This window comes from Notolepis coatsorum (assembly GCF_963971535.1).
Source record: "Notolepis coatsorum genome assembly, chromosome: 1".
Lineage (NCBI taxonomy): Eukaryota > Metazoa > Chordata > Actinopteri > Aulopiformes > Paralepididae > Notolepis > Notolepis coatsorum.
Genome location: NC_140165.1, coordinates 151,731,229 through 151,756,348, shown reverse-complemented (window position 1 = coordinate 151,756,348; position 25,120 = coordinate 151,731,229). Strand labels below are relative to the sequence as shown.

At 45.0% G+C, this 25,120-nt stretch overlaps 3 protein-coding genes across 3 annotated transcripts in view; 2 read left to right on the top strand and 1 right to left on the bottom strand.

Annotated features, from left to right (window-relative positions):
* Nucleotides 1–5,778, top strand: part of igsf9b (immunoglobulin superfamily, member 9b) — a gene marked incomplete at both ends in the record, with an annotated part of 47,483 nt that extends 41,705 nt beyond the window's left edge. The window contains 5 exons of the mRNA XM_084307873.1: nt 523–607; nt 709–879; nt 1,795–1,831; nt 2,052–3,467; nt 5,703–5,778. Of these exons, the coding sequence (XP_084163999.1) occupies nt 523–607; nt 709–879; nt 1,795–1,831; nt 2,052–3,467; nt 5,703–5,778 (1,785 nt within the window). The remainder of the gene's footprint in view (nt 1–522; nt 608–708; nt 880–1,794; nt 1,832–2,051; nt 3,468–5,702) is intronic.
* Nucleotides 5,558–16,871, top strand: LOC311246155 (uncharacterized protein). Its single transcript, XM_084336266.1, has 4 exons — nt 5,558–5,774; nt 5,959–6,137; nt 6,339–6,580; nt 14,905–16,871. The coding sequence occupies exons 2-3, from the start codon at nt 6,035–6,037 to the stop codon at nt 6,566–6,568; spliced, it is 333 nt and encodes a 110-aa protein (XP_084192392.1). The 5' UTR covers nt 5,558–5,774; nt 5,959–6,034; the 3' UTR covers nt 6,569–6,580; nt 14,905–16,871.
* A 792-nt stretch (nt 16,872–17,663) lies between these two features.
* Nucleotides 17,664–24,447, bottom strand: gatd3l (glutamine amidotransferase class 1 domain containing 3, like; the record flags this gene model as incomplete). The annotated part of the gene is made up of 7 exons (XM_084307861.1): nt 17,664–17,797; nt 19,660–19,814; nt 22,587–22,679; nt 23,152–23,283; nt 23,666–23,779; nt 23,884–23,936; nt 24,331–24,447. The coding sequence occupies 7 exons, from the start codon at nt 24,445–24,447 to the stop codon at nt 17,664–17,666; spliced, it is 798 nt and encodes a 265-aa protein (XP_084163987.1).
* Nucleotides 24,448–25,120: the final 673 nt, after the last annotated feature.

Below are 25,120 nucleotides of genomic sequence, written 5' to 3'. Positions count from 1 at the left end.
ACAAATATACGGTACTGTGTAAGAAAGAGAGAACATGATAAAAAAAAAATAGAAGTCAGAAGTGGAAGAAACTGTACATTAGAGGGGATTGGGTGGGCTGGGGGGACGGGATTTTGACATTTACCAGTTTCTAATTGCAGCCACCCGTAGGTGCTCTTTGAGAGCGGTTTTGAAGGAGGGTAGGGAATCACATTATTTTACGGCTGTGGGTAGGGCGTTCCACATTGTTGTGGCATAATTGCGAAACGTGTTTAGTCCTTTGTTTGAGCCGAATCTGGGTTGAACGTGATTTGTGGGGGTCAGAGTGCTTTGTATCCCCCCCAAGAGTAGGCAGGGGTTTAGGGTCTCACTACTCAAGGGGGGTGGAACCTGTGACCTGTCAGTAATGAAACCTTCTCTCTAACCACAAGGCCACCTTCTGTACATTTATTAAACGCTGACCTCTCTCTCTCTCTCTCTCTCTCTCTCTCTCTCTCTCTCTCTCTCTCTCTCTCTCTCTCTCTCTCTCTCTCTCTCTCTCAGGACTCCAGTTATGATTTGAGGCTGACGTCTTGCAGCAACAAGCTCCTTAGTGAGCCCAGCGAGTCTGTCAATGTGTCCACCATGGGTAAGCTATAGGCCTAGAACATGTAGGACTATAGGCCTAGAAGAAGCACATTTAGGACCTAGATTTATTTGACATCATTATTGTGGCTGATCTGATTGCAGGGATGGAGATGTACCCCCTGCGCCCAGTCTTCCTGGAATTTGTTCCAGAGCCGCTATTTGCTGGTGTGCTGGCCGGAGTGTGCTTTCTGTTTGTGGCCATCATCCTCTCCTTGGTGACGGCTTGTTTCATGAGTCACAGGAGACGACGGCGGCGCAGGAAGAGAAGAGAAGGTAAATATTACTGTCATTCAGCAACAAGTAATGGTGGTAAAGTCTCAGGTGATTTTAGTCTCAAGTGCTCTTTGAGAGCGGTTTTGAAGGAGGGTAGGGAATCACATTATTTTTTACGGCTGTGGGTAGGGCGTTCCACATTGTTGTGGCATAATTGCGAAACGTGTTTAGTCCCTTGTTTGAGCCGAATCTGGGTTGAACATGATTTGTGCAACTCCCTCTGGTGTTGTGGTCGTGGTATTCACTGACCACAGTGATAAGTATTATGAAAAGAATATACAGTGTAAACTGAGAAATATTATTGATACACTGAAAGCACTGTTGATAGGCTTTCAACTAGTGATGGCCCAATTACTAGTTCCAGGCGACAGTGGCTCAGGAGGTAGAGCGGTCGTCTGGTCATGAGAAGGTTCCTGGTACGATTCCCGCTCCTCCCGGGCAGTGTGTCGAAGTGTCCGTGAGCAAGACACTTAACCCCTAATTGCTCCCGATGAGCAGGTTGGCACCTTGCATGGTCGCCTCCGCCGTTGGTGTGTGAATGTGTGAGTGATTGGGTGAATGTGAGGAACAAAATTGTAAAGCGCTTTGGATAAAAGCTGCTATATAAATGCACCATTTTAATTCCATCTGATATATATCTGCCATTTCTTTTAATATTCTGCATCCCTTAATGTCCCACTTAGCCGATTAACCTTTTCACTACCACACTACAAAGGGTTAACACTTGAGGATTATATGGGCATGCTCTCTAAACATTAGCCATTGGAAAACCCATATTATTGGTCGACCACTACTTTCAACTCAACATCACATTGCTTCCCGAGTTTCAGTCAGTGAAATTTGTATCATCCCATAATTTTAGTTGTGTCCTTGTTTGACCTTTTACCCCCCATCCCCCCTCCCTCCCCTTTTCAGATCTCCCCTCTGCCTTCCAGAAGAGTCCCTCTTCAGAGTAAGTGTCCATCTTTATCATATCCCTCATAACATCTGCTATCTTCTCCCCACCCCCATGTCCATTCCTCCGGGTACCTTTTTATTTTGAGCGGTTCTGTACTGTATCATTTGACATGTTTTGTCACTTTGTCCTTTCTAGAATGCACAGTGCTATTTGTACATTTTGTATTATGTGCTTTTTGATCTAATCCGTCCTCTACAATTCTTTCCATCCTCAGAGCTCGTTCTCCTTCTCACAGCCCCGACAGTGTGCTGAAGCTCAAGCTGTGCCCTCCCCTCCCCTTCTTCCCGAACTCCTCCTCCTCCCAGTCGGACCGCTCCTCCTTTGATAAAGGCACCCGGGGGGAGTACCAGGACCAGCGGAGACAACTCCTGTCCAACTCCTCTCCCCCACCCCATTACACGCTCTTTGAGAGCCATCTTGGGTCTCAGGCGCCCTCACCTTCTGCTCTGGAATCCATCTCCAGAGGCCCAGATGGACGCTTCATTGTCCAACCCTTGCTAGAAGATACCAGTCACTCAAATCAAAAAAGCTCAAAGGACATTCTGCTAAGTAACGGAGGGGGGAGTGGCGCAGCGAGCATACAGACATCATTCAGAGACTCTCCCCAGTCAAGCACCTTGAGCTCTGAGAAGGATGAGAGGAAAGACTCCCCCCTCACTGTGGACGTTCCAGAGATGAGTAGACCTCCCTCCTCGCCTGGCAAAGTTAAGGTCATGGCCAAAAACCTCTCCCGTCATGGCTGCTTTTACTCCGACGATGAGCAGGGTTCAGAGGCCCTTCTGGAGAGAGCCACCTTCTACTCAGACAACAGTGAGATGAGAACCGGTGATTCCCTAAGACGGTATCGCAACCAAGCTGAAGACCTTCTTCCCAATCTGGGTAGGAGAAACTGGCTGCTGGACAGAGAGAGGGACAGGCCGCACCATTCTGGCTACCAGCCTATGGAGAGAGAGAGCCAGCTAACCAATACCAGCACTATGGTGACACAACTTGACAGTGAACTGGAGGGGGATAGTCTTGGCAAGTGTCTTAAATTGGCCAAGGAGAGGGAGGATATGGAGAAGGAGCTAGAGAGCTATACAGCCAACCAGAGGACGAGAGCCCATGAAAGAGAGGAGCGTCAGCCTGGTAAGACAGGAAGCTCCCACAGGGATATGGTCAGGTCAGAGGAGGAGGAGCCTATATGGAAATCACAGGATGTTACCATCAGGCAGAAACACAGGCCCTCCGACCGTACAAGTCGGGTGTCCGACTACAGAAGGGCTTGTTACTTTGGGAACACCAGCAGTCCTATGGACCGGCTCCCGACCACCCAAATACAGTGGGACATTAGCCCTGTCACCTCCATCACCAGCCTCGTCCCAGTACAGAGCCCGCAGGAGAGGACCACCACGCCCAGGCCCGCCCAACATCCTCCAGCGCGCGGTGTTAGGGCCACCACGGAGGACTCTCTCCCTATTGACTCCTCACACTCTCCAGTCACTCAGAACACCTCTCTTTCCATGCGATCCCCTAATATTACCTCGGAAAGCCCCCCTATTCTTTGTCTAGGAACCCCTGACAGAGCCAGGTCGATGAGCCCCGATAGAGAGCCGAACATGTTTGGCAGGAGATCCATGACACAGGAAGGGTGGAGGGATAATACCCAGGAAGGAGGAATGCCCTTAAAGCAAAGGTCTTCGTATGCTTATGGTGCTCAGCACTGGGGCCCAGCGGTGGAGGGTGTCAGAACCATAGACACACAGAGGACAGCGAGTCCAGTTCCACCTTACCCTCATGCGCCACCATATGGTCAGCCTCAGAGAACAGAGGCAGTAGATTATGGGAATAAGAGAGAACCTAGTCCCTCGAGTTATTCTACCTTACCCTATGAACACAATGAAGCAGGGGCAAAGGCCAAAGAAGATCAGGGCAAGAGTGACCGTCGGAGTTCAGGGTTTTCCACTGAGCTGGAGAGAGAGGGGGTGAGAGCACACTCCAGGAGGAGTGATAAATGTATTTTCTCTGACAGTCCCAGTTCCATCTCTCCATTGACTCTTGTAGAAGAGTGTGAGAGTGACCAGTCACAATTTTCCGTTCCTAGAATGTCAGAGTCCTTCAAAACCAAGCCAGCAGCCCCATCGCCCAAAATGTCCCCACTACAGACAAGTGCAATTCTGGAATACCTGAGTCTCCCAGGTTTCATTGAGATGAGTGTGGATGACCCTGTGGATGAATCTGAACTCTCAAACATTGCTGGGCAAAGCTCCGAACTGAAGCCAGAAGGATCTCTGGTGGCCAGACCAGATGTAGTTCCTCAGAACTGGGAGGTTCATGTTCAGGGAAACCTAGAAACTAGCTCAAGCCGAAAGGCAGTTTCCTTTGAGAATACACACTCAGTGGTTCCAGCAGAGACAAGTTTAGATGCCAGAGAAGAGCTAGGGTACAGGCACCCCCCACCAGTGGAAGCTAGAGACTATACTCTCAAAGTAAGATTTCCAGACACAGTAAAACGCCAATCTCCTGGCCCAGAACCAACTAGTAAGCAACTTTATTATGAGAAAACACAACTTAATTCTGGTAAAAACACTAAGAGCACAGAAAGACCTCAGTCCAGACTTGGCTCCAGTTCAGTCCACACGTTGTTTAGTGCAGCTAAAGGCATGGCAGATATAGTCTCAAAACACTCACACAGTTTTGTAGAAAGTTCTGAGTCATTCTCAGAACATTCCCAAAGACATGCTCAGGGCAGTAGAACCAACAAGATAGCATCACGAATATATCAAGTCCCCGTGCCGATTGTGAAGAAATCTTTAAGCATAGGTCCCTGCAGAACCCTCTCCGGTATGGGACAGCCTCGTCCATTCCTTAAGAAATCCATTAGCTTAGGCTCACAGAAATGGGAACACTTTGAGAGCCCAAGGACATACATCTTAGAGAAATGTTACTGGGATAAGTTCCCAAAGTCCTTTAGTTTGGGTCGCATGCCATCGTCACTCCCCAGGCCAGGCCCCTCCTGGAGGGAGTCAATCTCCTACAGGAATCCGAGCATGGGGAGCTTGGAGAGGCCGCACCATAGTCAAAGATCCTTAGCTAGCCCTTCCTACCTTACTCCTCCTATTTACCCACCCAGACAGACCTCAGTCTGCAGTAGGCAAGAACCCTCAGATCCGCGACGGCAGGCCACTGTTTTTCCTGAGTCCCCCGGGTGGTCTGTCACATATCAAGACACTCTAAGGTCTGCTCAGCATAAATATGTCCCCATTCCCTCCTCCATTCCCGTACCCCACCACCACCACTGGCCAGGCTCCAGAGTGGACATGGTAAGGCCCATGGACCCTAGAAGGGGCCCTCCCAGGTCCTACCTGCCCAGGGGTAACAGCTGGCCCTCACCCTACCAAGCCCCCTTCCCACAGAGGGAGGTAGAGAGTTACAGAGAGACAGAGAGACTGCTAGGTAGAGGATGGGAGCCAGAGAGACTGCTAGGTAGAGGAGGGGAGCCAGAGAGACTGCTAGGTAGAGGAGGGGAGACAGAGAGACTGCTAGGTAGAGGAGGGGAGCCAGAGAGACTGCTAGGTAGAGGAGGGGAGCCAGAGAGACTGCTAGGTAGAGGAGGGGAGACAGAGAGACTGCTAGGTAGAGGAGGGGAGCCAGAGAGACTGCTAGGTAGAGGAGGGGAGACAGAGAGACTGCTAGGTAGAGGAGGGGAGACAGAGAGACTGCTAGGTAGAGGAGGGGAGCCAGAGAGACTGCTAGGTAGAGGAGGGGAGACAGAGATCCGGGATGGCAGAGAGGGAGGGAGGGCCAGTTACGCCAGCCAGAGCAGCGGCAGGGGTAGTGTCGGTCTCCTCCGGCAGTCTCTGTCCATCACCCCCACGTTGCTCAGCTCCCCGGAGACCACGGAGGAGAGTGAGAGACACAGAGCTGGGCTGGAGTTTCGTGAGAGGAGAGCAAAAAGGTGAAACACCACTACCACCACACTTGGCTGATAACAACAAACACACAGCAACTGTCTTCAGGGGCAGATTTCTTCTTCTTCTTTTTTATTTTTCATATTGCCAACATGTCATTGAGTGTTGTAATTGTTTATTTCCACTGTCATTGCCATACTCTGAACACTTGTTTTGTGTGTCTGTTATTAGAAGGAACACATCTGTAGATGAGAGTTATGAGTGGGACTCTGCTGATCTCTGTGTGGACTCGGAGGTCCTGGAGGCCATGAAGCTTGATCGGTCTCAAACAGATGTAGGGAAGGGCAGGGGGGAGTTTAGATATGGCCGAGCTCACTCCACTGGTGGCCTCCAGGACCATCAAAGGAAAGGTGAGACTTGTTTTGTTTTTTTTACTTCTCATTTTGTATGCATAATGTGTTCATGTCGCACGTGTTGAACTGTGTTGTTTTAGTTTTTTTTGTGTGTATGGCCTCTTGGTATTGCATGTGTTCATCTCGTGCCCTTTGTGCTGTGGTTATTGTGAGCTCCGTCCATCCATGCATCTCCTCTCCCGGCTGCCCCCTCCCCAGGCCCGTCTCCCTCCCCAGGCCCGTCTCCCTCAGTCAGCCCGCCAGTTTCCAACCCACCTCGCTGGCAGTACGGCCGCTCCTTAAGTGAGGCACGCTTCAGCGCTCTCCGCCTGGAGTACCAGGAGTACAGGCGGGCTCAGGAATCCACCTGCTCCCGTGAACCCTGCCTCTCCCCTGGCCCCGCCCCTGACTCAGACACAGACTCTGACTCCAGCTCAGCGCTGCTGTAGCAGCATACCCTGGTCCGTTACTCTGCCTGCCCTCTCACCTTTCACCAGGGTGGGAAACGAACCTTTCCAACCACCAGCCATCTGTAGAGTCGGTTGAATTAAAAAAATTATCTAATAAAAAATCAAATATTTTATGGGCCTGCTTAACACTATGGTCGCCAAAAGCGCCTTACCACGTCATTCCCCGCCATGCTCATTCTGCCAATGACGCCGTAACACGTCTTTGATATCAATATTTCAAAAATCTGTGATCGAAATCATATTTCTCCCCCGGAGACTTGAGATCTACTGTTGATCCCCTCTCAACTCTCCAACGGTTCAAGAGCGCCATCTGGTGGCCGATCGGCGGATCGCTCAAACCGGAAACCGGAAATGGAAGCTGGTGCTCATTCCAATTCGGTCCGATCACTCGCTAATAGTCCCAGGACTCGGGCTAGACACAATGGATAGCAATCCGTTACCAATAACTCGATAAACAACATGATTTGGACGTATATACTATTATACAACCTGGAGATGGATTGCATATTTCTACATCCCATAATAGGAATATTTCTGCTCCACGCTCATCGCCCAACGGCCCGAGGAAGCTACGGTTAGTTTCAGCGTTATTTTTTAACGTGTTCGATATAAACTGCTCTGATGATCATATCACCCACACTAGATGAATCATCTAACGTTGGTCACGGAATTATAAACGACCCCCCCCCCATCCGGTCAACATCAGATGATAAGTAGTAACTTCTAGAAGCACCTCCATTTGAAATTTTTTATCTCATGCCGATTGCTATCAAACTGTATACAATCATCAATATAATGCATTTAGGGCTATAAATCACGTTCTGGAGAAAGCTGCAGAAAACGATAAAAACATACTTATACTTTAGACCGTATTTTAGTATGAATATATGAATGAAAAAGTATAACGTTGCTACACCCTGAACAATAGATACTTGATGTTGAATGGGCCATAGTAATGTCAATTTAGCAATACAATTTAAAAAGTTATAGCCCTGCAAAGAAGGGGAACTTCTCCATAGACAAATAGAGCTGGCGTGGGATGGTATATTATGAATTTAAGCCTGGCGACCAAAGTGTTAATTGTCTGATAGAATAGACACACTTTAAAAACACACGCAAAAAAATTAAAGACATACTTCTCTCCCCCATTAATATTTTGTATTATTATTATTATTGGACTGTGTTAACACAGCCATTGCCTGAACGGTATTAATATAGTCTAATATAAATCTAAGAGAGAAGTGTACAGTCTTTCCTCCTCATTCCTTTGGATCAATTGATCTGCATCTTTTGGGATGTGGGCTCTTTTCATTCCTCCTAAGAATAGAACAAACTTAGCAGTCAGTCACAGTGGCTGACGGGAGGTGTTCATTTTCCACCCTGCCTTTCACCTTTAGACCTTCTTTCCACCTCACTGCCTGCCTGCCTGCTTCCCTTTCATCCGCGTGTGCAGTGAATTTCATGACCTTGGAATTAATAGTTCTTTCTGACAATTTGGTCAAGAAATTAGTTATTCATATAATGTAGCTCTACAAACAGGTCTTTACATGTGGGTGGAATTAGATTTTAGAAATGTTTTATTTAAGTGGGTAAGATTATGGTAATTAATTAAAATGTTCATATTAATTTTGCTCTTCTACGGAATGTGAAAACTTTAAAGCTCAATATCTCAAAACGTTAGGTTATGACTATAACCAAGTTCTGTTAGTATAGCGACGCTCGGCGTCACTCTCTGCACTGTCCTCGCACACGTGCACACGCACTGAATAAAGACCACAATGTACCTTTAATCCCAATATTTGTCTGACCACACCCCTATCAGCTTACCCATATAAGCAGGGGTGGGGCCACCCACTCGCCTCCTTCCCACTCTCTGCACAAGGGAGGCCGAGCGAGAGCCATCGGCCGACAAATACACCCCGCTGAAAGCCCCCCACAACCATCAGAACAGGGAGGGCCGAGCCCCCCCGACCCACCCTAATGGAGGGCACCCCCCCTATTGGGGGCTTCACGGGAGGCACTCAAGCAACTCAACGCACAGGGTGAGCAGACCGTGGCTTGACCCCACGACTACACACACGCACAACCCGCATGCCACCCGGGAACGAACGGAGGAAACAACCTCGTTACTGCCCCCAGAATCACGGGGTCAAGGGCAAACCCAACCCTGTGGCAAGGCCGTAGCAGCGGAGCGCGAAGGAAGACCCAGACCCACCAAAGGGACTGGACCCCCTGGAACGGGGGCCCGGAGAAGTCCATGATGCCAGCATCAAGACCCCACCAGGTGGGCACTTAGTGACCCCGCCCCCCACATCGCCAGCGTATTCGGACAAAGGCCCCTCAGCCGAGCAGGCCCTGTCCCCCCAATAGTACACCGCCTGGCACACTGACCCTGCAGAACAGGCAGTCAGCATGGCCGTAAGCACACAACAAAGGTTAACCAACGGAAGCAGGCAGCGCACCGGGGAAAAACCAGGCAACAGGCTGTTAACCCTAGCCTGGAGACTGCGGACGAGACAGGCGCCAGAGGGGACAGCTGAACACAGCCGCCCCGGCGGAAGGGGCGTATGCTGGCGTTGTTGCATGACCAAGCCTCCATTTAAAAAAAAACCACCCAGAGGGGTTGAGGCAGAGAAGGCTGACACGATTGGCAGACATCATGAACGTGCAGGGGCACCCTCAACCGGTGAACCCGGGAGTTGACACTGCTCCAACACACCAGGGAATCAACCACCTTGGTGTTACCCAATGCGGCGGTTGTTCCTATAACCCCTCAAGAAAAAACTCCAAAACACACCTGCGAGTATACACCGGCTATACCGCAGTACAAGTGTTTCAGTTTTCAAAAAGGGTTAACCCAGGCCTACGGGTCGACGAAACATTACTTCGGACCGGGCCTGGCGATACGGGAAGCACAGGGTCACCAGAGGAGGTCAAAGACCACCCCAACAGGCCCCTCTTCGCCATGCGTGAGAGAAGAGCGAAAAAGAATGGAGAACCAGCCCCAAGCACACCGTACTAGGTATTCCCAGGCGGTCTCCCAACCAAGTACTAACCAGGACCAACCTGTGTAGCGGCCGAGATCCGACGAGATCGAGCGTGTACAGGTTGGCATGGCCGTAAGCCATTACGACAGTGCTGAGTAAAAAATTTACCCAACCAGGGTCTCCATAGCGCTTAACCCTGTGACACCCGGACCGACCTGGCATTTTTCCCCCTGAAAAAAGCCCAAGTCCCTCAGGGTACCAGAACAGCAGATCTGCATCCCCGGCGGACAACGGGTTCAACTGATCCAGACCAGCGTGACCAGAACCAGTCCCGTGCCCTAACCACGCCGACATGCCTACTCCAGGAGAAAGGGCAGATATGCGTGTTGATCTTAACATGAAAAGAAGGCGCCACCCAGACGTTCGGGGGAACCGCGCCCGGTGGCCCACCCCCAGGGCGTGAGACCCCTCTACATATGTTCAGATCCATTCCGTCATCATCCCCCAGACATGAAAGAGAATCCGTCGATAACCAACCCAGGTTGTGGGATGTGGTCGTCGGAAAAGGAAAAACCTCCATCCCAGTTGCTTTATAAAAACGCCGTTTTAGGGAGCTCCAGTAGCTCACCACGTACCGCGAGCGCTATTTCAGCGCCGTGGACAACCGTGCTCGTCACGGATCTGGGGTTTAGCGAGTTCGAATCCCGGACTGCAGCCGTGCCTTTCCCAGAGTGTCTTCCCCCCCATCTGAACCCTTTCAGCCTGTTTCTGTCGGTCATCCTTGACCAGAATAAATGTGATAAACACATAAAAGAGCCAGGGGAATGGCCAAAGTTTAAAAAAAAATAAAACGCTGTTTTAACCTCAAGCAACCAAGGCGTGCCAGTCAGTCGCCTGTTTACAGCGAGCTAGCACTATACGTGCGTCGGGACACACCCACATCAATGAACAGGCTATTTAGACCTGTCATTGAATCCCCAAGGCGCCCAGGGGAACGACAAGAGGGGTGTGACACTTCCTAACTCCAACTCTTTTTTAATAGAAAAGAAGGAAGCACCAACAGTATGTATCCCAGTCTACACAGCCGGGGGTAAAAATTGTTCACATTTTTACATCCCACCACCCTCCCATAGGAAGGAGACGGGAATCCCCAGAGAGACTTCCCACGCGAGCTGTACAGATTGAAAAGAATATATTGCACCTTGAGCCATGTAAAAAAATTGGTTTTAGGGCTCTCCGGGGAAGAGGCACTGAACTAGGGGTGGACGGTATGGTCTAAAATTTATATCACGGTATAATTTGAAGCATAGACGGTAACGGTATATATCACGGTATCATCGTTTTTGATAAAAAATTTTTTTTATTTTATATAATTTTTTTTTATTTTTTATAAAATATATATATTATATAATTAGACTTGTACTTGTATTATCTGCGAGACATCGCCACCACGCAACAAGCTCCACTGTCTGTGTGTACTCTAGTAGCCTCCAGCTACGGCCAGGATTCTCCAGAGCTGCACCTGGACCTATACTCTAGTAGCCTCGAGCAGAGCTACGGCCAGGATTCTCCGGCGCTGCACCTGGACCCTATTGTATTGGTACTATAACGTTAGCAAGCCCTCAGCTCGAATACGCATCGAATCAGTGTTATAAGACATTGATATCAGGAGCTATCTGTAGCTACTGCTAGCCGGATATATAACGTTAATACAACGCCTCAGTGAATTATTTAGTTCAATGGGACATTTCGTTTTGAACGGTGAACTAATTTGCGTTAACGTGAGCTAACGGCTAACGGAGCTATCATACACGTCTACTCTACTAGACTTGATGGAGCGTTTGTTGATGTCAGGAGCTATCGGTAGCTGGCCGACTAGATACCGTTCGGTTAGACAATGCCTCATCATGTATTAAACTAAAAGTGAATAGTTGACTGGGTCATTTTGTAACGGTAGCTAAGCTAACGTTAGCTCAGGGAGACGTCCCGTCCCACTAGACTACTAGTAGACCCGTGTTTACATGCGTGCGGGAGGGGCTGGCACGCCCACTGCGCGAAGCCTCCTAAATAACTTTTTCTAGTTCGCACATATCTATTATCTATGACTAATTCTATCTATTTTTAGGGGCAAATGCGAGTGAAATAGTCGCGCTGTGGTTACATGACGTCATTGCTATTTTAGAGCTGCACTACCGGTTATACGGTATAGTCAAAATCCATACCGTAGAGCAAATTCATACCGTTTATACCGTATACCGTTTATACCGTCCACCCCTACACTGAACCCATACACACTCAATAATCGAATTGAATCGAATACATACACAATAGAATAGGACACCTTCTAGAGGGTCCACTCACCTTGACAATCTGAGGAGGAGGCTCTGTACTCTGAAGGAGGCTCCCTCACATGGAAGGAGGAGTCCGAACTCACAGAAGGCCCGAATAGGCACTTGGTGAGGAGGAGCCCTGACCACCCCCCGAAAACAGATCCATCACATGGACCTGAACAGCACATGGAAGTCCTACCAACAGAGACGCGCACGGTGACGTACTCTATGGCGGGGGAATTTCTGCGGTGCACACGCCCAATATTCCAGGCCGTGGGACCAGGAAACTCCCCCCCCTCACCCCGTAACGTGCCGAACCGCAACGTGACAGGAACCTTGAAGGACAGGGGGTGTACCCCTGACCAACAGAAAAAAGGGGGAGAGGAAAGGTTACCAGTTCACCCCTTTACGACCCCACACCCATGATACGATGTAATGACAAAAAGAGAGTATGACACAGTCATAGTCAGCTCTATGAAGCGTTTGACAGCTTCACACAGCGCATGAGCTAACCTGCTATCTGATTTTTACTAAGGAAAAAACACAGAATAGAGAGGGCTCTCTAAGAGCCCCGGTCCAAACTTACACATGTGCTTCTGTGGCCAGTCCAACCCAGTTGTAGGTCACATGACACACACAACCCATCATCACCTACAAAAAATGGCAAAAACACTCTACAGAGGAACGCCGTTTTTCATAATGAGAGAATACATAATTCTCGATTAGTATCGGCCACAGGCCTTGCTAAGCACACACAAAAGCGACCAACAATCTTTTCTTTTAGGAAAATAAAGGTTCTCCAGCAGATTTAGCACAACCTCAGCAATCAAGCTAAGGGTTACATCGTATCCCTACCACACATTGACACAATGTAGTGCAACAACATGTCCACTCTGATAGGAGGATGAAGAAGTCCCCAGGGAACCGGGGGGAAAAACACAATCCTCCTACTTCACCCTTAATACGGCCAGTTAAAACAGGAAAACCTGTTAATATGTGAACACACTGTTTATTGTCATTACAGGCTGAGAAAAGAACCATTCTTTACTCATTTGTCACTAAGCATAGCTTCATAGGTTAGTTAACCCCCTTAGTTGTGAGTACACGGTACATATAAACACACATGATGTTTCTCACACAACAACCAGATCATTTTCACATCTGTAACAACAACCCGATTTGCACGGAGAAGCTAATTACCAGTGACAAGACAATTCACACATAACTCGCGTTGTATCCTAAATGTATTGCAGCAACACACGTTTTTGGAAAACATCGTTATTTACAAAACATTTAGAAGGTAAAGCCAGAAGACGTGTATAAGGTCTGGTCAGACCTGGCCTACCCGGAGCGTAGATCAACGAAGTGCAGTCTCAAGACACCGTAGTAAACACAGCTGTCCTGTGTTGCCGACCCGGCCAGCGTCGCCGCTCCAACCCGTCGCTACGGTCCCCTTTGTTGACGCAATCCTTGCCGTCCTGGCTCAGGGCAGGGTCGACGAACATCCCCTGTCAAAGATGACGTCGTAGTCAAGAGTGTAAAACATGTTATAATCAAAGCATGTTTAAAAAGAGTAGCATTAAGCTAACGGCCGCCCTAACCGTCGGACGCTACCGCCCCCGCCCGCGAGACGGCGAGCGAACGGCGCGCGCGACCAGAGAGTAGCTTCGAATCCCCCCCGCCTCTCCCCGTGAGGGAGAGGAGAGTCGGGAACCGCGGCGGCGCGCGAGGTGCCGGAGCCACCCCGCGCTGGACCTAGGCCGATAGCAGCAAGCTAACGTTCCCCAGCCTAACCTAGTAGGCCACCTAGTGATCACAGCAGGCTAGCGCCGCAGCTAACAGTAGGCCACCACTAGCACGTAAGCTAAGCAGCTATCACCTGAACGTGTACACAATGATATAACACTCACCCAGACAGGCCGCCGTTCTGAAACCCTCCTCACTTTTTAAGAGAAAAGAGAAACAAGATGTTAACACAGTTTTACAACGGTGATTTTACCACACCCGACGGAGCCAGCACAATACCCAACTGGCCTGTGTAGCTGACTTTGAACACAGATCTTCCGCTATCGAACATCTATGCCCATATCTCCTCGTGAGGGAATACTCTCATTTGGATATGAAAGAAGGGGCCTTAACACGGTGACAGAGAGATATCCGCTCGTCCAGAAAACACAGGGATCACCAGTGTTAATGGTCGTGGCCCACTAGTTAAAACTATAATGGGCTTCAGACCAAGGTCTTCTGTCGCCTAAGAGGCTGAACAAAGGACCCTAGCCTGGGGCCGGTTTTCATAAACATTGTCAATTAGCCCCCATAGCACTAACAGACAAGTGGAGCCTGCCAGCAAAAACATAACTCACCAAACCCGGAACCCACCGCTTCTCACAACAGAGGCGCGTCCTACAGCCCAGCTGTGTCTTTACCGCAACCAGCACACAGCAAGGACTGCAGTTGGAAAAGCATGTAGCGGCGCGAACTCCCAATATACGAAAACCGGTGGAGGATTTTTAGAATGATCATCATCTTCCAGACACTCCAGTACGAAGACAATATCGCCGTATTTTCTCGAAAATAGTGAGAGAGAAAATAAAGATATGATGTCAACGTATCCTTGTTTTCCAACTCTTCTCCTACCATCACATCACTTCAAGTGTGGGGATCTACCAATGCACTTCCTTGTGGTGAAAGCGAGAAGGAGGCGAGTGGGTGGCCCCACCCCTGCTTATATGGGTAAGCTGATAGGGGTGTGGTCAGACAAATATTGTGATTAAAGGTACATTGTGGTCTTTATTCAGTGCGTGTGTACGTGTGCGAGGACAGTGCAGAGAGTGACGCAGAGCGAGAGCTAATACGATACAGAACTACTCTTAACAGAACTTCATAATTCCAAGCTCACAAGGAATGACTGTTAAACCGTATCTGTGTCTTCCTGTGAGCATGCATCATTTTGTACTACCCAGAGTGTTTCCTAATGGTGCCCTTTCTCTCTTTTCAGGTATTTCATAGAAACCAAATAGTTATTTAAAATGCACGAAGAAGACAACACTGTGGTCCTGGATACACTGTTTCACCTCACTGGAGTTTTGTGATACTCTTGACACCTCGTATTTTTTTTATTCTTCACAAAATCCAAAAACTCTCAATCAGTTTTATTTGTATTAAAACAATAGTTTATGCATATTAGAGTATGCATATGTTCAACACCATCACCTGTTGTAGAGTATGACTACTCTGGAACCACTCATAAAATGCTGGATAGTATCTTCTCCACATTTTCCCCATGTGCTTTGGATTTTGAAGGGATATGTTTTCTTTTTTCAAAGAAGCAAGTACAATTTATTGTGTTTTGGGGGCTTTTGGTATGCCTTGACAATCAAACACAGAGGCCCCTCTGTTTGAAAAGAAAACTTCAACCATGACTTAGATCTGTTTATGCACAGTCGCCTATGGTGTGCACCAAAGTAGTGTGAAGCCATAATATACAGTGTACTTGGCAACTGCATTTCAAGTTGAATCTGTGTAATTGTCTATCAGATAAGTCGCATCCCCATAGATAAGACTAGGTGGAAAAAACCTAAGATAATAATATATACACAGCTCTGTGGTCTAAGATAAAGTGTGCAAATGTCTGTGTTTGCATTTGAATTTGTGTTCACCAGTCGAGCAGTACTCAACAATGCCAGTATTCACTTTTTAACCATATTTTCACTCACTGCGTAAAAACGTATACACTTTTCAGTTTTTCAGTATGGTACTTTTTTATCATAATTGTTTTGAAATTTTGGTTGATCAAAATGTCTTAATTCTTTGGTAGAAAAATTTAACACATATTTGAACATTCTTTCCAAGAGCCTCTCTCCATTAAAAATAACTGGAACATGTTACATGATAAGTTCTCCAAATGACCATCTACTGTAATAAGAACGGAAAGATTTTAACCTATTAATGGATATTGTTTTAACTCTCCCAATTCTTGCACTTGCAATGCTTTGATTCACCTTATTTCAGTTTTCTAAAAATGAATTCTCATTTCATAGAATATAGGTTATTTCTTACCATATTACCACTCCCCTCTTCAGACTTTTAAACGACATCCCAGTATTCTATATTTGAAGTATGTACAAATGTTTATATGTACTGTAATGTTAATGAAGGCCCTATCTTTGTATATTTTACATCAGTAAATGTTCATCAGTTCATGAGAAAATGCTACTTTACTCCCATCTGAACTGGTTATAGCCTGTTCATTTAAATAACAAAATAATGACATCTGAAAAGCTAAATCCTTTGTGAAAGACAAGGAAAAATATGATTTTGCCTTAACTTTGTAAAAAAATACAGTAGTTGATCGACCAGGTAGAGCCCAGGTGAAACCCACCATAGGTAAAGTCCACAAGCTACAATAAAACAATTAGATCAAATTGGGTTGGATGAAAATTGATTTAAAGGGGCAGTTCACAAAAGAAAATAATGTAAAACATGTTTTCATTTGTATTTTTATTTTGGGTGAACTGCCTTGTCACTTTCACTATTCATACCTTTTGTTACTATTGGCGTGATTGACGATTTCTGTGTATTTATTAAAATGGGTTTTGATATGCAACAATGTTTACAATTCACATTATTTATGCGAAGACAACACTGAATATAAGATGACTTTCAAGTTTCAATTCCATGTTTGATTACAAGTCTTCACTGTTATTCATTTTATGCTCACTAGCCTACTGGTTGTTTATTTGTTTTTAACAATGCAACAAAAAAGGTTTTGTACTATACCCAGGTGGACTGTTCTACAGTGACCAAGAGATATTAGTACTTTTCATTTGTCTTTTTTATTTTTTAATCTTCTTTCATAAATGGGAATAATCACAACTTGTATTATACTTAAATAATCCATCTGGAGATTTTGATATAGAGTGAGTATGCATTTGTAAAAAATTGGTTTTGGATATTTTGTACAAATTGGAGATTTTTATATCTTGTCACTTGGTCGTTTTTGTAATTTTTATATGTTTGTATTGAATAAATTGATCTATTCTGAATGTACCAGAGTGTGACATTGTCATGTTTAAGTGTCAAGATGGGGAAAAAAAGAAACTTGCATGGACCAAAATGTGCAGAACCTTCTTTAATAGTGTCATGATAAAAAGCATGCGACAAAGAACCAGTCAATTACAACTACAGTCTTTATACAACTCATTGTACGAGTCATCACATTACAGTAGCATAATGCTACATGTCAATGTCAACTAGCTAAGATTTTCAATGATTTGAAATGAGGACCATGAAGACTCGATCACACAATTATGTGGAATTCGCACGTTGTTTTTTAGTGGTTGAGACCATGGTCCGGACATGTCTCAACCACTAAATGATTACTGCACGTGGTTGAGTCTACGTGGTCCTCATTTAAAATCATTGAAATTCTTAGTTAAAGGTAGAATCTGTAATGCCGTCAAACAGCAACCTCAAGGCAAAAGAGTCCTGCTTGGTATTGTGCTTTGTTTAATGTGGTCAGATGTGAGGGTTGCAGTTTAGTAACTTATTATACTGTGAATCTCTCCAGGCCTCTTGGCAGAGCCTGACGTGTGGCCAGCAACCCACACATCAGACCAAAACAAAACATGTAAACAAAGTGATATACCAAGCGGAGCTCTTTTGCCTAGAGGTCGCTGTTTGATGACAGATTCTACCTTTAAAGCACCATTAACCTTAATATTCTGCATTCCTTATCCAGGTTCATTGGTACCGCTTTTATTGTTTGGTTGACATACGCATGACATGTTTGACCATATTGCCAATACCATCAAATATATAATGATAGTGGTACTCGGTCTCCCACATAAATGTCGGGGTGCTGATCACTTTGTTCTTCTCGTCCACATAGACTTCGTGATACAAACAGTCAAGGTCAATGTAGAAATTACTTTTGGACAAACAAACAGACATGAATTAAGAATGCATGCATTAGATTGAAGACCTCTGCCAAGGCCTAACAATCTCCCCACTTTGCCATTACTTTTACATGCAACATTGTACTACGTAGATGACAGAAGAAATGTTGCTGATATTACCAGTGTCAACAGACCCAAGCTATGAATCCTATGGTGGCACAAGAGGAAAGGTCACAGGGTCACCAGAATTACAAGGTTTCTCCCTCTAGGGGTCATATTAACAGCAGAATTTGTGACTATATGACTAATGAGTCAGGAGATAACGCTAATTTGAAAATGGAAGGTTTGGCCTTGGGGTCATGAATGTGCACAGCAGATTTACGGCAATATGGCCATTACTTGCATGCAAGAGATATCTTGTTCTCGGTTTGGCCTAATGATATACATTATATATACTGTATGTTATTGTATTTTTCATTTTGCTGTGAATATTCACGAAACCTGTTGATTTTGGAGACCCTGAGACTTTTCCTCTAGCACCACTGTATGTATAGCCTGGGTCTGTTGAGACTGGCAAGTAACAGCAAAGTGGGGAGATTTTTAGGCCTTGACGGAGGTCTGCACTCTACTGAGCGCATTCTTATAATTTGTTATAAAATAACACCACTTCCCACCACTGACTATATCAAATGTTATTCCCATTAATCAAATAAAGCCTTATTCCTACTAGTCCTCAACAGTGGAGGCTAACATCAAAGACCCTCCTGATGTTAACCCTTTCACTACCACACTACAAAGGATTAACCCTTTCACAACCACACTACAGAAGGTTAACCCTTTCACTACCACACTACAGAAGGTTAACCTTTCACTACCACACTACAGAAGGTTAACGATTTCACTACCACACTACAGAAGGTTAACCTTTCACTACCACACTACAGAAGGTTAACTTTTCACTACCACATTACAGAAGGTTAACCTTCTATAGTGTGGTAGTGAAAAGGTTAAAGTGCCAATCTCCAAGATCTCCATTTCACTGTCTTATCAGAAAACGTAAACTAATCGACCACAGGACAAAAGATACATAAAGTATAGACATAAGTAATATATTCACATGTTACATGTGACGTTTTGTATTGGCAAAAGTCCAAAACATTTTCAATACAATACATAAATACATTACTTATGTACCTTTTTCCCTGTGGTCGATTAGTACTTTATTTACATATTTTAAGTAAGATCCCAGGAATGTTGCCACAGACACCAAGTTCATAATACTTGGTAATGATGCACAGGCAAGGACTTTCATCAGTGGGCCATATGCCACTCATTCACCATTGTGTTACCTCATTCGGCAATCAACAGTAACTTAACAGATATTTATTTAAATGGTGATCTTCGAGATTGGCACTTTAAATTCTGCAGAGCACCCTTTACATTCAGACACAAGTCAAACCATGAAAGCCAAACATACTCACAATGCTGTTTCATGGTGTCTATAAAGGGTTAGTTCAGAATGTTTTACCCCTTGCCATATTTCCTACTTACCAATTATGTTGTCAATGAGTAGTACAGTCCTTTCTCAGCACAATCCATGCTGTCCTTCATACTGAATACCGACAGCTCGTAATGGGCCCACTCTTCAGTACAAAAGGTCTTGAAACCTACTCGACAATTTACTTTAGGTATATTTTTGAGTATGTTTGAATGTTTTTGCATTTACATTCGTTGTGTGGCTAACTAAGAAGGAGTTGTATCCAGTATGAAGTATAGCATGGATTGTGTTGAGAAGGACATTGTTAATGAGTATGAAATGGCAAGAAGAGATGTTTTAAAGGATATGTATGGTTCACGGACATTGTGGCGAGCGCCCATGCTCTTTACAACTTGCACCATGTTTGTGTGAGGCCAGTTCCCCCAGCGGCTGTTCTCATCCTTCTCATAGCCCATGGTCACTTCAATGCTGGGCAGCACACGACAAGCCAACATAGGAGCCATGCTGGCCATACTAGACCAGGGGACAGGAGCATATACAATGGAGCTTATCATATGAGATCATGACTAATGAACGTTCTATAAACTAGAATGGCACAGACAGAAACACACACATATATACCTTGTGCTTAGCACACTGAGGTATATAAACTTAAAGAGAGACACATCTTGAATGAAAAATAGCTGTGACCACTTTATGTACCTTCTTCCTTGCTCAGTGGCCACTGGCTGGCACATTCCTGCGGTTCCCATTGGACAATCTGTATGCAGTTGACCTTGTGCCAATAGGCCCTTCCTACCCCAAGTTACAATATAATATGTATATGCAGTTAAGACTTTTCTTGCCAGCTTAATGGTGGCAGTCTGGGCTGTGCGTTCCTGTTGGACCCCATGTCTTCTGCAACCCTGTTGACCCCACGTCGACTGGTCCTTCCTAGAATCCGCATTCAAGATTTAGCTTCTTGGCTCAGAGGCACCCTTGGTAACAACAGCTGAGGTACTCAAAGAACTGAGCGCCCTCCAACCTAACAAGGCCACTGGCCATGACAACATCCCCTCCAAAGTCCTCAGAGACTCAGCAGCCGCCATCAGCCGCCATCACCCCAGTCATCACACACATAATGAACCTCTCCATAAAACAGGGACACGTACCCAAAGACTTCAAAATTGCGAGAGTAACCCCCCTGCACAAAAAGGGCAGCAAATTAGATCCAGGCAACTACCACCCTGTTTCTATTCTTACCTCCATCTCGAAAGTCATGGACATTTTTTTATACGAACAGGTCGAAAAGTACCTTGCGGAAACAAATCTAATCTTCTAATTCCAATCTGGCTTCAGAACATCCCACTCCACTGACACATGCCTTCTCTATTTGAACGACCACATCAAACAAGAGGTGGACGCGAGCAAATACTGCGGCATGGTCATGCTGGACCTACAAAAGGCCTTCGACAGTACAACATGTCAAAATACTTCCCAAAGGTCAGTGAATACCACGACCACAACACCAGAGGGAGCTCCACAAATCATGTTAAACCCAGATTCGGCTCAAACAAGGGACTAAACACGTTTCGCAATTATGCCACATCAATGTGGAACGCCCTACCCACAGCTGTAAAGGAATGTGAATCACTAGTACCCACTTTTAAAACCACTCTCAAGGAGCACCTACGGGAGACTGCAATTCGAAACTGGCCCCCGTAACCCAACCCCCTCCAATGTACAGTAAATGTCCTAACCCAGTAATACACGAGACCCTCTTCTTGGACCAAGTAAGGTTTCGTCGATAATCCAATGTACAGTTACCCCCACCCCGCCTACCCATCCCCCCAACCCACCTCCAATGTACTCTATCTATCCGATCTCATCTCTCGATACTCGCCCGCTCGTGCTCTGCGCTCACAAAATGCAGGGCTTCTATTGATTCCTAGGGTTAAAAAGAAATCCGCCGGCCACAGAGCCTTTGTCTACCGCGCTCCCTACCTGTGGAACAAATTACCTGCCGTCGTCAGGGGCGCCTGCTCTGTCGAAGCTTTTAAATCCCTGCTTAAGACCCATCTTTTCTCTCTCTCCTTCAACCTACCCTGATCTCACCTGGTCGGGGCCTGACCCTTAGATTAATCTGTTTAGTTTAGTTAGGATGTCTATTTGCTCCCTTGTCTGCTTTTCTGCAGACATGGGAGAACCTTTTAACCTCTGTCTCTGTCTTCACAATTTTCTTATATTCTATGATTCTACTGTCACCATGTATGCATATGCTCACTACTTGTATTTATTGCTCCATCTCCGACCACTACAAACATGGGAACTCTCTAACCCCCTCCTATTGATTAGTGAGTTTTTCCTTACCTTCGCGTGGGGTATGTCTGGGAGTGTTGCATTTTTTTTTTTTTTTTGCATTTTTTTAATATTTTTTGGACCTTATGGTGTTTTTGTTTTGTTCTTGACTTATTATGATGTTTCTTCTTGACTTGTTTAAAGAAGAAGTGTACGGCCCATGGGGACATTAACGTGTGTTGTCGGGCCTTACAAATAAATTTGATTTGATTTGATATACTCTCTTTTTTAACTCTTTTTGTATCACAAACAATACTGTATTTGTAAATCTGGTATGTCATAAATGTATAGATGTAGCAGTACTGTCTATCTGTATGTCATGTATGTCGTATGTTATGATGAATTGAAAATGGGGGACCCTGATGTAAACAAGACGAAAGTCTTTCTCTGGTCTGCATCCCCTTAACAATTGTGTGTATTGAGCTGTACTGTATTGTACCCATTCTGCAATCTGTTAATAAAATTTTCAATCAATCAAACCCTCTGGTGGCCAGGGCAGGGACATTTCTGCAGGTCCATCGGACCTCAACCGACTACCGTTTTTGCCGCATTATACGAATTCAAGATTTTAGTTTTTTTTTAGCTGAGACCAGCAGCTCCATAGGTTACTGTCACTGGTGGGTTGTTTGGTTGGTTGGTCGGTCGGTCGACAAATGTCCTCGCCCTCTAGCAACCACAGGTTTCGCTCTAGGAGGTTGAAATTGGGCATGGAGGTCAAGTGTGTGTTCATGTTCATGCTGATTGGCTGAAAGGGGGCGTGACAATGGGCAGCTATTGCAATTTTGCGCTTGTTAAATGACCAACAGACTGACCCGAGTCATACTAGCTGCTACTGCTACCTGGTCACAGTGAAAAGGTATGTTGTTCCAAACCTATTTCAGTTAGGACATAGGCTACTGCACTCTGGATGTGAAGAGAATTAAATGAAGAACAGTAAGCAATACATACCCAATAGGCTTGCGTAAACGATGGAAGTCCTTGAGGACTCTTTCCACATCACTTTGGACCTTGAAGTCTTTGCCATCCTTCGTAAAGGTGGATCTGCAAAGTTGAGTTATTGCATTACTGTCCTGCTACCACTTATTCTATGCTATCTCTTTTACAAGCTCTAGGCATACAACAGTGATTTTCAAAGTGTAGGTCAGGACCTACATGTGGGATCTTGGGAAGATAAAAATGGGTCCCCCAAATTATTCTCTGGAATCTGAAAAAGTCCATTGAAAAACAGTCATGTTGAATAAAACACTGTAGACTATAGTGGTTTAGTCATTTAAAAGCAAGAGAAATGTTGTCCAATTGACCAGATTCAAGGTGGAAACAGGGTGGAAACAGGGTGGAAAGGAACCCAAGTTACCCAACCTCTGCATGGCATAAGAGCAAAATGGTCGCCATATGATTATGGTCAATTAGCTTAGCCAACACAATAATCTGCCAAACCAGTTAAAAAAATTCGGAAACAAAGTTTGAAAATCACTGTTGTAACGCTATTCCAGGCTCCCCACTGTCTCCTCACAGATTCTTGGTGATGCCATGTCCTCCGGGGAAGATTACAGCGTCAAAGCTGTTGACATCCAGTTTGGACAGGTCCTGCATTTGCATCATCCCTTGTCCGTGAGTGAACCGGGCCGACTCCATCATCATGTTCCTATGTGACGGCCAAAAATATTGGTAAATACTGTCTTTGTGTAAGTCATGTCACAGGTGTATGAGCAGCATCAACATGGAAATACAACGTCAAACTCATCACCTTTCCATTTGAAATGTAGTATATGAATATATGAAGAGTTAATTTGCTAAAACTGTTCAAAGCGTTATGTATTATCATTTTATTATATAGTATTATCCTTATTGTCCTTTCATTATATATATTTCTAATTTATTTAAATATATATCTTTTTATGTATTTATATTTGTATTATACTAAATCATGTTTTGTTTTTCAAATTAATGTTAATTTAATTCATTCATTTTAAGAATGGCTTGTATCTGTTTTTGCAAATTAACTCTTCATATCCTAATGAGCATACCGGTTCTCTCCAGATGCAGGTTGCTTTTTCAAGTGGTCCATCACATGCATCTGCTGCTGATTCGGGGCGAATATCTGGAATTTTGCACCATTGCGGCTCAGGTGATAGAAGGTGCTGAAGAAATAAGTTGTAGATCATAATACTTCCTCAACGTGAAATGTAATGTATTTAGCATGAAGAGAAATTCCCATTCTGAGGTGGGCGGGAATCATACTCACTACACTGCCTCGTGGACGTCAGTACCATCCGACCAGCCACATCCTGATAACACCTGAAATTAGTTTCAAGTTCAAGTTTTGTTTTATGTCACATATAAAGTACATGTACATTACAGTGAAGTGCTTGGTTCTGTATGAGAATGTGGTTAATGTAAAAAGGTAAAAAGAATAAAATCCAAACACTATGCAAAATATACAAGATACAAACTAAAGTACAAAGTACCTAAAGTACAAAATGCAAACAATGAGGTACAAAATGCAAACTTTTTAAATGCTAAAATTAGGTATGGATGTAGTGCAAATAGTTTTGTAATAAATAGATACAAATGTAGTGTTAAAGAGTGAGTGACTAACAAATCAGACTACAGCCTTTTTTGTACTAAGTCAAAACGGGCTACAGTATTTTTCTACCCATTTTGCTAGAAGTTGTTGCGATACCCCACTTACCACTGCAATATTGGTATTCCCCCAGTTTCCATAGTCTCCATGGTGTACAAAGCAGGCAGGCTGACGAGAGAGTATAGCTGCTGATTGTTTTGTCAGTAACGCCCTGGATGCCAACATGATTGAGCTTCGGACCGTCACAGTGTTCTAAAGGAACTTCTGATTTTACACAACGTGCACGGAAGACAGACTTGAGTGATGCAAACTGTTGCATTGTTCTTCTTGCAGAGGTAGTATATATACCATCTAACTCCAGTGACGTCTTCTTCTCATAAGCCCTGTATTCTGGGAAGGTAAACTTGGACTCAGCTACTCCTTTCCTCAATGCCACCTCCCCATTAATACCTTGTTCATTCAGCTGATTACCTTAAGTCATTTAGCGTCCAATGCAACACCTCCGCCCTGGAATGCACTACTATTTAACTCTCGAACTGTCTCGACCCAGTCGGTATTTAACCCCTATTGATCCCTCTTTTGGTGGAAAAAACCATATAATATATGGTCAAATAGTTGTCTATAAATCTATATTGAATACTTTCTTTCAAAGTGTTATACATTTTTTTTATTGAGTTTCATTGGATACATCCGCTATCAATATAACTGTATATCTGTACAGTGTATGTACCGGTATGCACGTTGGAATTTGGTACATCCATAAATTAGACATAAAACTAAATAAAACATTACAAAAATAGTACAGATTGAAGCAAACCAAAGAGAATAAAAAAACAAACAAAAGACGCAAAGGGACACACAAACAAACAAACAAACCAGCACAAAAGGACAACACAAA

What these genes read in the sequence shown, in the direction of transcription:
- LOC311246155 (XM_084336266.1), top strand. Translation starts at nt 6,035, where the DNA reads ATGAAGCTTGATCGGTCTCAAACAGATGTAGGGAAGGGCAGGGGGGAG. An exon ending in CCAGGACCATCAAAGGAAAG is followed by an intron (nt 6,138 to 6,338) that starts GTGAGACTTGTT and finishes CCCCCTCCCCAG; the next exon opens with GCCCGTCTCCCTCCCCAGGC.